This window comes from Medicago sativa, chromosome 1 (genome assembly GCF_051527215.1).
Source record: "Medicago sativa cultivar Bolivia chromosome 1, Bolivia_mono, whole genome shotgun sequence".
Classification (NCBI taxonomy): Eukaryota; Viridiplantae; Streptophyta; class Magnoliopsida; order Fabales; family Fabaceae; genus Medicago; species Medicago sativa.
The window spans coordinates 50,309,210-50,321,142 of NC_140749.1; the positions used below are offsets into that span (position 1 = coordinate 50,309,210).

The 11,933-nt window shown below is 33.5% G+C and overlaps 2 protein-coding genes across 2 annotated transcripts; one reads left to right on the forward strand and one right to left on the reverse strand.

Moving 5' to 3' along the window:
* Positions 1–7,172: 7,172 nt before the first annotated feature.
* Positions 7,173–9,540, reverse strand: LOC146955120 (protein NUCLEAR FUSION DEFECTIVE 4-like). Its single transcript, XM_085720135.1, has one exon. The coding sequence runs from the start codon at positions 9,203–9,205 to the stop codon at positions 7,442–7,444; it is 1,764 nt and encodes a 587-aa protein (XP_085576261.1). The 5' UTR covers positions 9,206–9,540; the 3' UTR covers positions 7,173–7,441.
* A 1,363-nt stretch (positions 9,541–10,903) lies between these two features.
* LOC146955121 (uncharacterized) lies at positions 10,904–11,731 on the forward strand. The gene is made up of 2 exons (XM_085747714.1): positions 10,904–11,098; positions 11,216–11,731. Exons 1-2 carry the CDS (start codon positions 10,904–10,906, stop codon positions 11,729–11,731), a joined length of 711 nt encoding a protein of 236 aa, XP_085603840.1.
* The last annotated feature ends 202 nt before the right edge of the window (positions 11,732–11,933 follow it).

Sequence of the window (11,933 nt, forward strand, 5' to 3'; positions counted from 1 at the left end):
TAATTCAAACATAAAAACAAGCTCTCTTTTTCATTGTTTCACTAGTTACAAACCCGTGCTTCGCACGGGGTTCAGTAACGTATTTGACAAAATATTATATTGGAAGGATAGATTGCAAAATGACAGATAATTATAAACCATAATACAATATTTAGAGTACTCTTGCATTACGGATTACAAAATTAAATCTTCAAAATGGCTTGATCACGAGTAACAAATGAAAACATATTTAGTCAGCGGTAGAAACACTTTTCTAATAATAATTGATATCTATCTATAAACCAATGAAAATCCTATTACCAAAGCTACCTGATTTATATCATTTTGACTTTCAGCTTCAACGTATATAAATCCTTTCACATGATCTACAACAAAGGCAGATATTAACTGCAATTTAGTATCCAGTTCTTTCAGGTGAACAAACTTCTGCATTAGACAGATAGCTGAAAGCCTCTCTACCTGATTTATATCATTTTGTGTTTTAGCTTCAACGTATATAAATATTTTCACATGATCTACAACAAAGGTTAGGGATGTCAATGGATACCCATGGGTACAGATAATACGATACCCGTCCCCGCCCCGTTGGATAAATATGATACCCGTGCCCGCCCCGTATCCTTGTAGGTACCCACTATACGGGTACCCGTGGGTATTGAGGTATCCATGGGTACCCATGGAGTTTTGAATTTATTTATTTTTTGGTACAAATAATAACTTTTTTTAAATGCCAAAAAACTTCAACTTTTAAACATCCATACATAATCCACTCAAAATTTCATAAATCATACATAATTCATAGAAAATTCATGATTCTTATATAATCTATATGTTTTATGATGTGAATGAAGTGGAAACGGTGAACTTAATAAGATGAATTAAAAAAATTTAAAATAAAAATAGGTTATTATTGAGGATTTTTAGGTGGGTGGTAAAATTTTCTTCAATAAGGTACCAACTTTAAGTAATAAGATATGATATATAAAGATATATTAGTAATTTACTTAATTTATTATCGGGTATGGGTACCCGTGGGTATGGATACAATCCAATCCGTGTCTGTGTCCATATAATAATGGGTAGTCAAATAGCCGTTTATTATACCCGTGGATACTCGTTTAGTTATTCGCCCGTGATAGATTTTACCCATGGGTACCCGTGGGCATGGGTATTTTTGCCACCCCTAGCAAAGGCAGATATTAACAGCAATTTAGTACCACGTATATTAATCCTTTCACATGATCTACAACAAAGGTAGATATTAACTGCAATTTAGTATCCAGTCCTTTCAGGTGAACAAACTTCTGAATCAGACAGATAGTTGAATGCCTCTCTACCTGATTTATATCATTTTGCCTTTCAGTTTCAACGTATATAAATCATTTCACGTGATCTACAGCAAAGGCAGATATTAACTGCAATTTAGTATCGAGTCCTTTCATGTGAATTATACGTACTTTTAAAAAACTTGTTTTAAAGGAGAGATGTTCAAATTATGGAATATTACCATTCTTCGTAAATTTGAGAATGAAGGTCGCATAATCCAAATATTTGTGATGCTTGGTCTAAGGCATGAGGTTCAGTAACGTATTTTGTAAAAAAGTTGTTCTAAAGGAAAAATGAGTAAATTAAGGGAGATAGCCGCATTTTTTTAAGAGATTTTTGTCCTTTATAAATGTGAAAATGAAGCAAGCATATTGCACAAACAAATGTGAAAATGAAGCAAGCATATTGCACAAACATTAGAAATGCACATCTTTCTAAAATATTTATCAAAGCATTACAAAGCCTTAATTCATGAAAAGAGCATATATTTTGTTCATGAGAAATGTGCAAATTACGGAAAACTAAAAAATTAATTTTTAGTTGAAATTTGAAAAACTTATCTAAACTTTTCCGTTAAAGGATGAAAGTTTTAGGACAAAACTTTTTGTAAGGTTCAATCCCTTCAGAATTTGGTAACATCAGAGAGCCTAATTTGCTCATGTTTCAAGGGAGAAAGCTGAATTCTTCTATTCATAGCTCACTTTCATATTTTGAGCCACTCAACCTTCATGATCTTTCCAATAATCCCTTCATTATTCCTTCTAGTTTGTGTGTGATGCTAGTATATGTCAATTCATATGATCAAGTGATAAGTGAAAGTCCACATGGAATAAAATTATTTAAACTTTATGGTAAGAAAAACCAAAATACAAATGCAAAACTTCATTTGCAACATTTTATTACTAAATTACATAATACTGCTGAAATTAATTTTCAGCTCATATACTTCAAAAAAGGGTTCATATAGTTATATAGAAGAGTAATATTTTATATTTTCAAGTGAGCCTTAGAATGAGTAAAAGAAAAAAGGGAGCCTAAGAAGGAATATAAGTATAAGCAACATTAAAAGATTCTTAAAATTATACAGACATGCTTATAATTTCTATTAAAAGTACCTCATTGAATGAGATGTGTTTATACATAGTGGTTAATCATCGCCTTACATGCAAATTTTGTAGAAATAAGATTCAATCCAAATTTTAAGTTGTGTTATATCCACAAATTATTCGAACTTTCAAAATTAAAATGACCTATTTAGAATCTAGAGATTTAAGAAATTATAAATAAATCTAATAGACTTTAAAAGTTAAATGAGAGGTTTTTTTAAAAATAAAAAGTAGAGAAAGAATGAGATTGTATATTGAACAAAAAATATTGCCACTTGAGCTTTAAACTCAATATATTATTCAAGGAGTTGAGATTGTCACTTGATTCAAACGACCTTGGTTCTTAATTAAAATCTAAGAAACATGTAATGGCGTAACATGATTCAAGTCATTAGGCCGCACACAAGTCTCAGTTTACAATTTCATTTATATTGATATTGATGAATGATCATGTTTACAATTTTGGCGATGCCAGTAGGCCGCACACAAGTCTCAGTCTTACTTCTACAATTGCAACAGCCTATCAAACTAAGAACCCTAGAGGAATTTGTTGCCCATAATAAATTAGTAATGTGTTCAGGTTGTTTCCTGAATCGAAACATGTCTATTTATCTATCTTTTGACAGTGGTAAATTTAAGCCAGAAATGCTCAGGTCTTTGCAGAAGATACAGTAATCTTCTGGCTAGCAGAATTTAAAATTCTTCTAATAAGAATCTTCAAATATCCAGACTTTAATGCAAACTGCCAATTATAAATATGATTGAGTGCAAACTTTCTTCTCAATTCATATGCTTCTTCCAGTATAGTTCCATCCACAGTTGTTTTTGATATTTAAAACTCAAATCAAATGGATAATTAAGTGGTTAATTTCAATATGAAAAAATCAGTTCTACGTACTACAAAGATTAATTACTAAAAAGGGGAAGCTCTCCAATAAATTGGAATAATGAAGTTAGACACTAATTAGAACATAGAAAAGGACATTATGATCATGAATACTTATCAAAACTAAGAGTATCTCGAGTGGACTCTAACTAAACAACACTAACTAAAATGTTTATGGTAACTAATTATAAAGCAAGGAAGCATGAGAATATATTTAATTTATTAAAAACCAATCTAGTTGCAGAATTTAAAATTTCTAATACTATCTCAGTTGAGAGTGTAATCATGCATCACCAATGCTATCATGTATTCTTTTTTTTTTCTGCATTGTATATACTAATAGTTTATTACCAATGCTGATTAAACTATTCATCGAGACAATATAATTACAGAGTGTGTGGTGTAGGGGACCAATTTGTACTTATTTTGGAGATTTAAGATGGTGGATTAGTGTTTTTATCTATTGTTTAATGTAATAAGTCACATAAAATACAAACAAAAGTTGGAAGGATTATGCCTATGCATCAATATTAGGTTCTAGCGATAGAAAATTCTATGGCAAACACATGATCACTCCTAGCTTACCGTAGAACCGATTCCTTTAAGAACACCCACAATCGTTGTAGTTAAAGCATAATTAACAATAGTGCACAAGAACATGATGAAGTTGAGAACAATGCCCATCACCAACGAAAGAATAACGATCACCAGAAATGAAAAAGAATAACTCTACGGATGAAAAAAAATATAGTAAAGTTAGATGCTAGCTTTCACATCAAATATATCACTAACATAATAGATACAACCATATCACATTATCAGATATATCCAAACTTTTAGTCTTTCCCAAATATGTTGCAAGCTATGGTTTCTGATGTTAACCATCACAACAAAGTTTATACAATCTATGATTTATTCTCATTTGAGGAATACACTTAGCCAATGATATAATTTAGAACTGAATAAACTTAAATAGTAATTTACTTAATTATGTGATATGTTGATATTTTATTGAGTGGCTTTATTTTATTATTTATTAGACTATATTTAGTGGGAGAATATATTTAGTGGAAGAATATATTTAGTGGGAGAATATATTTAGTGGAAGAATATATTTAGTGGAAAAATATAATTATTTAGAATAATGAGGCTTTGGGGAAGAATTGGAAATAAGGGAAAATAAGTAGGTTAAGGATTTATATATAAAGAGGAGAGTCAGAGTTAGAAAATAAGGATTACGTGCAAACTGTTTTTGGGAGAAAGAGGAGAAACCTAGGATTACTATCATAGAATATAGAAAAATAGGTGTTCAATTATTGGAAAAGACCCGTCTTATCATGCCAAAATTAAAAGTTACTTCCAGCGGAAGTCTAAAACTTGCTTTCCACCACACATCAAGTAATTTCACACCCTTTCCCTATTTTTCTTTCAGCAAGATTAATGTTTCATGCCTAATCCCGAGTTCCCAGAAACTTAAATTCTCTCCAAACCTCAATCCCTCTCCTCAATAGGTAGGTGTTATTTTGAGTGAAAAAATAGGTGGAATATTAGCGTAAGACTTCTCAGACCAAACTGAGGAGGGGAAGACTGGCGCTGACATAATTTATAATTCCTTTTGAGTTTCCCAACAACTCGGAAAGACAGGCATGGGACAACGAATAACTCAAAACAGTTAGTGTTGGGGATAACCTAATAGTAAGTAGATCAAAATCAAACTATAACTAAGGCTTTTAGCAGTTTCTTTTGAAAACATTATATTTATTTATCAGATTGTCTAGATCAAAAGACAGACCTTTAGTAGACTAAAAGAAGCCGAGAGAGTAATGAATCATATCTCACCTGCCCGGCAACATCCAGACCATCCGCAAGAAGGGACACTGCCAACGAAACCGACATATAGACTTCAAATGCAGCCACGGATGTTGCTCTGTGGTGTGCAGCTAATGATGCAGCCAGTGTAATAGAAAATCTGCAAGACAATAATGAAACGGGAAGGACAATCAATGGAACTACCAATTTGAACGAAAAAGGAGTGGCACAGAGTAAATTTCTAAGACAAATTTAACGTGTCAAATTTGTGTATAAACCTAAAATAACATTGAACAATTTGTTTCTATAATATCCCCAAAAAGTATATCTCTGGTAAGAAATTAATGACATCCATTTCGTATATATAAGCATAACAAACCTTTACCATTTTTGGCAAATCGGTCGAATTGCAAATGTTTGATTAGAGCTGTCAAAATGGGCCGGGCCGTACGGGCCGGCCCGAAAGCCCGAATAAAATGTAGGGCCTGGGCCGAATAATTGCAGCCCGAATTTTTTCAGGGCTTTTTAGCCCGGCCCGTTCGGGCTCCAGGCCGCCCGCCAGCCCGCCAAAAAATACTAGTTTTTTTTTTCACTTTGTGTGGACGAGGACTCTCTTGCAGTAGTTGCAGCAAGTATGCTTTTAACAAAACCTGAAGCATATATTTATTACTTTTAGATGGGTTGTGATTGATTTTTAGATGGATTGTGATTGATGTTTCTTTTTTTGTTGTCTTCATTACTAGGACATTCAATTCTGAAACTGGACTGCAACAACATATAGCAAGGCCTCTCTAAAAAAAAAAACATATAGCAAGGCCAAGCATGCTGCTAAGTGAATATCCTAGTATATGCATGAATGTCCCTAGCTGGAATTTCCTCCCACAATAATTTGGGTGACAGTGATGTTGTAAGTTGAACTACAAACAAAGTGATCATGTTAAAACTTCAAATACACAGTGCTTCTAATATAAACCTTTCAGAAAGATAACAGAAAGGACTCTGCCTCTCAGCATAAGGAACATACAGAAAGCAAAAGAATGGAAAAAAAAATAAAAAAACGTGCGGGCCGGGCTGGCCCGTTAGCCCGGGAGCCCGTGCAGGGCCGGGCTCGGGCCCCAATTTTCCAGCCCATATTCGAACCGGGCTTTTTAGCCCGGCCCTAAAAAGCCCGTTACCCGACCGGGCCGGGCCTAAACGGGCCGGGCCGCCCGTTTTGACAGCTCTATGTTTGATGCTTGGAGGTATAAGATTAACTTGTTTGTTCAAACTCCACAGGAGTATAGCTAAAAGTAGATACCATGATTTTGTTTGGCACATATATGGTATTCTTATAACAATGTAAATTGAGCAAAATAAAATCTTTTATCATAAGCTTTCAAGTCAGTATTTGACAAAGAGACATAAAGTCACATATATACTTTAAAATTATTAGTTATATTCATCCGTTGAATATAATTATTTGTTACTTTAAAAGTCAATAAGAAGTCAGTATTTGACAAAGAGAACATAAAGTCACATATATGTTTCTTACTACCAACTTTTTAAATGTAGTTGTTTACTCTCCTTAAAAATGTAGAGAAGTTTGAAAAAAGTCGGGTCAAACGATACCTTAATCTCCCACAACGACAATGTAGAAGCAACTGAATTTGGGAGAAAAAATTGAAAAATAATTAAAAGTTATTAAAAATATAAAAATTAGAAAATAATTAAAAAAAATTGGTTAGGGGCAAAAACGGAATTTCATACGCCAACCTTAAAAAAAAAACTCTAATAATTGAATTACCAAAATGCATTTTCTAGGGGAAAAATGGTAATTTCAAGGGACATGTCTTTTTATATTAGTTATAGATTAGAGACAGTATATTAAGAAAGAAAAAAATGATGAAAGTGAGGAAATTGGAAAAAACTTCATCCATTCGACAATAACCGTATACCATTTCAAACAAATTAATTTGAAATTATTAATGAATGAAAAACATACTTAATTAATTTTATTAAATCTTTCCAAAAAAAAATTATTAACCATTGACATATTTCCATTGTCATTATCGATAAGCAAAGAATAATTACATTGAAAACTAAAAATGACCGTTATTACCGGACAAATACAATAACTTTTTTTTTTTGAAAGGGACAAATACAATAACTCTTATTTATTAATTTCACATAGCCATCCAAAATATGTAAAATATATAATAAAGTATTTACCTACTTCTACATATTTGGTGATTTATTGATAAGAAACCATAAGATTGCAAGAATCTAAGCTATATTTTTCCAACTCTGAGGTACCCCAATTCCTTACCAAAGATATCTAACCATCATTTGAGGTAGGTCCAACTTTGTTCTGAGTGACAACCAATTCATTTTCAACAGTTTTAGCTTCCTCTTTGAACTTCTTGTATATGTCCCCTTTATAAAACTCTCTAGTCCTTATCACCAAAGTTAGAGACACAAGTGCCCCAAAAAGACTAACAACAGTGATTATAATGAAAGCCAATTTGTAACACTGACTTCCATTGCAATTCAGCTCTTCCCCTGGCTTCCTCTTTAACCCTAATGCTGCCATTTGCTTTATGGCTTCTTTATCATAGAGATGGCCAGCAACCCTAACACTTAACAAGTATGACCCTATTGGACTTGACATTAACCCAACATTGTACAATGTTGAGTAATATTTAAGACCAAATAGTTCAGATATGATTGAAAATAGTACTGGCAAGTTTGCTCCAAAGCAGAAACCAATAATAATTGATGCTACATAAAGACCATTTGGGACATTAAATGCAATTAGAAGGTGACCAAAACAAGATAATGTAAGGATTAATGTGAGAATGAGAGGTCTAGGGAGTTTTAATTTGGTTATGATAAATTCTGAGATAACCCCTTGTGCAACTTTACCTAGATAGATCCAAATTGCCATTAGGGAAACAAATGTGGTTATACTATGTGAAGGATATCCTAAAGATAATCCAATTTGACTCAAGTTATTTACCACAGTAAGAGTTCCACCAAGTCCACATATTGTGGATACAAAAAGAGTCATCATGTCAAGGCTCAAAATGGCTTGAAATATTGTATGATCTTCACCTCTACTTGGAGGAAAGAGTATGTTTCCCCAAAAGGAAACTTGCTTTTCATTCTGAGTACTCTCTCCTCTAGCTTGGTGAGTTTGTGGTATCTGTGTGGTTATATTCAAAGGCTTAGGAGAAGAATCTTCGCCATTGATGTGCGCTTTTTGGTTCTTCCAAATTCTTTGTTCTTCAACAATAACAACAACAAGAGGGAGGATGAGCAAGAGAAGCATTAGAATAGAAGTGACATAATACTCACTCTTAGTAAAGTTGAAACATTTTTGTACTATGATCATTATCATGAGATACCCTGCAAGGATTAAAGTCATGTAAAGAAAATTATAGAAAGCTTTGGAATCATTTGGTTGTTCAACTCTCTTGTGATGATGCTTAATAACCGGCGTAAAAACAAAAGTTACAGCACTTGGTAACCAAGCCATAAGCAAGATTAATGATTTTGAGTCATTTCCATAGAAAGCATAGTATAGTTGAGTAATGATAGCTCCACTCAAACCAAGATAACCACTCAAAAGGCCTATAACAATACCTCTACTACCAGGGAAATTCCTTACACTGGTGACTACAACTCCAGTGTTGGTTGAACAATGAGAATTGGCTCCAATGAATGTGTATAAGCACATATTCCATATTTGAGGTTTGGAGATTTTTCTTGTGACTGCAAGCCAAATCATGAAATAGCCAAAAAAGTTGAGAACACCACCAATTGTTAAGACAACCCAAGGGGGTGTGATTTCATTGAGTAGGCCTGAGAGAATTCCTATGGAAGAGCCTAAGTCCTTGTAGAAGCTTAAGAGAGTGAGAGTGGATTGGTCATAACCCAAAACTGATTTCATTTCTCTTGAGTATAGACCAAACATGTAGCTTGCTCCAGATACTGACATGATCATAAATGATGAAAATATCATAAACCATCTTCCTGTTAGGATTTGGAGGGTATAGTCTTTGGTTTTTTCCCATCCATGTTGCTTTCCTGAAAATACCATTTTTTTTTTCACTCTTGCTTCTTACAAGATAGCTTACAGCTTAACTTGCTATAAATAAAAACAAAAGTGATGAGTCCACAAGTCATAGCTCAACCGACAAAAATGTTAAAATTGTTATATCAGATACGATGATCGAGATTCGAATTCCAACTCATCACTTGTGTGTGTGAATTTTCAATGACTATTGTCATTGCAGTCTATCTACTAAAAATAAGTGATTCCTCTGTATGTGATAGTACCATTTTTTTCACAACCCACTAAAGTGTACGACTATATGATTGACAACATTAACCAATCTCCATTTCCACCACCCACTACCACTTTCAAAAAATTGTGATAGTACCATTTTTTCCACAATCCACTAAAGTGTAAGACTATATGATTAACAACATTAACCAATCTCCATTTCCACCACCCACTACCACTTTCAAAAAATTCAATACCCACTAAAATGTACCATATGACAATGACATGCATTATTGTCCATTTCCACATCCCACAAATAAATTACAGTTAACTTACCTTTGTAACATTGTAATAATAGTCATAAACACACCACTGCGAGAAAAGGTTGAAATAACGACGAAAATTAGAATTAGAGAAAATAAAAGGGTCATTAAATATAGGTGTCTCCAAAAGTTCGGAAAAAAAAATCCTTCAAAAAAAAACTTTGGAAAAATAGAAAGGTCAAATACCACGTTTGATCCTTTTAGTTTGACAAAATTTCAAAGTTAGTTTCAAAAGTTTCAAATAGGTCATTTTAGTTGATAAACAATTTCACCGTTACCCCCTCCTATCAGTTAATAATTAATTGAGGCTGATGTAAAGTTGACTGGGATCAAAACACTGCCTTTTAAAAGCTTATAAATGTCGTTTAATACTGCTAGAAAGGCATTTGTTGTTGTAAATAACTGCCTTTCTAACACTATAAATGATCATTTGTGACCATTAAACGTAGCATTTTGACATCCTCGAGTTTTTAAAAGGCAACATTTTGATCCAAGTTAACAACTTAACAGCTACATCAACATCAGTTAAACGGATACTGACAGCAGGGGTAACGGTAAAATAAATTATCAACTAAAATGACCTATTTGAAATTTTTGAAACTTAAAAGGACTAACTTGAGAATTCCGTCAAACTAAAAGAACCTAATTGAAACTTTCGAAACTTAAAGGACTAACTTGTAAATTATGTCAAACTAAAACGACAAAAGAGGTATTTAGCCGAAAAATAAAGTCAAAATCGTTTAGCTTAAAGTGAGTTTTCTTCACTTATCGAGCAAATAGTTTTAGTCTCTATCGAGCCAACAAATATTCTGAGATATTTTGCAAGAATGTTTAGAATATTGTATAAAATATATCCACAAACAATAATAATTTGGAGTGCAGTGATTCTCAAAATAATTTAAAGTGTACCGCATGGATGAACCCTAAAAAGTTACCCCGAACAATGGATTAACCTTATACAGAAAATTGAAAAATAAGGTCAAGTGACACTGACACATAGTCACAAAATATGATTATTAGAGTATAGTGAATAAACCATAGTTAGGTTATATGTAAACTATGGTTAGTTAGTTAGTTAGTTAGCTTGGTTAAGAGTTAGTTAGAGTTAGTTACACAACAAAACTCTATATATAGGAACACTCATGTATCATTTCAGATATCTTCTTTTATCAAATCTATTGATTCTCCTATGAGTCTCTATGGTTATCTTCCTCATGAATATCGCTACGCTCTCTTCCTTGCTGATCACTATGACCTTTATCCCTGGGAGTCCATGATTCGTGACGTGGTATCAGAGCGATACCCTAGGGATGAAGATGATGATGATGCTTCCGCTTCCGACATTGATGAAGATGAAGATTCCGTTGATGCAGATTCTGCTCCTGCAATTCAGGAACCTTCAGCTTCTCATGATTGCATCTGATTCGGCAGTTTCGATTCTCCTATCATTCCGGTTTCTACTCCTTCAATCGAACCAAAAGTCAATGGATTTTCCGTCAAGATTGGTGAGATTTCTTGCGTTCTTGTTACTTCTTGCAACGACATCGTCGATGATGATGATTCTGTGTTAGTTGTGCACGAAGATGATGAGAAATTGCAAGTTCTTGAACCTGAATTGAAGAATCGCTGCTTTGATTTCGTTGTTTCTGAAGCATCGGAAGACTTCGTCATACACACTGCTCCGGTGAGATTGAGGAGCGTTGTTTACGGCGGCGCCGCCTTGAGCCCTTTTGCCTCGTGGTTGTTCGTCGGAAAACAGTATGAACAACTTGTTTTCACCATCAACAATCAGCTTCGCGTTTTCGAACTACATGACGAATCAATCGTCGTTTTCGATCCCGGCGGAAGATTTGATTTGTGTTCACTGTTCTTCGTTTCCAAAACTCTCCAACAAATTCGTTTTCGCTTGTGGTGGATACCTTGGGATAGAGGAAGGAAAACGGTTATTTACGGTGGCACATCTTCGAGACAGTCAAGTTTGAAGAATCACTTTTGGTTAATTGCATTTACAACATAGAATTACTTTTCTTGTTTCCTGTTCTGAAGCTTTCCATAAGCATGTTTTGGAGAAGTTATTTTGAATCAGATTTTGGAAAAGTTTTTTTTTTTTGGAAAGACGTGTAACAGCCCGATTTTCGTTAGATTTATTTTATTATTTATTTATGTGTTTTGCATGTGCTCTTATGTGATTAATTGCCTCTGTGTGTATTTTTTGTTGG

Coding starts and splice junctions, on each gene's coding strand:
- LOC146955120 (XM_085720135.1), bottom strand. CDS start 9,205: ATGGTATTTTCAGGAAAGCAACATGGATGGGAAAAAACCAAAGACTAT.
- LOC146955121 (XM_085747714.1), top strand. CDS start 10,904: ATGAGTCTCTATGGTTATCTTCCTCATGAATATCGCTACGCTCTCTTC. Junction 11,099..11,215: donor TTGATGCAGATTCTGCTCCT/GCAATTCAGGAA, acceptor TTTTCCGTCAAG/ATTGGTGAGATTTCTTGCGT.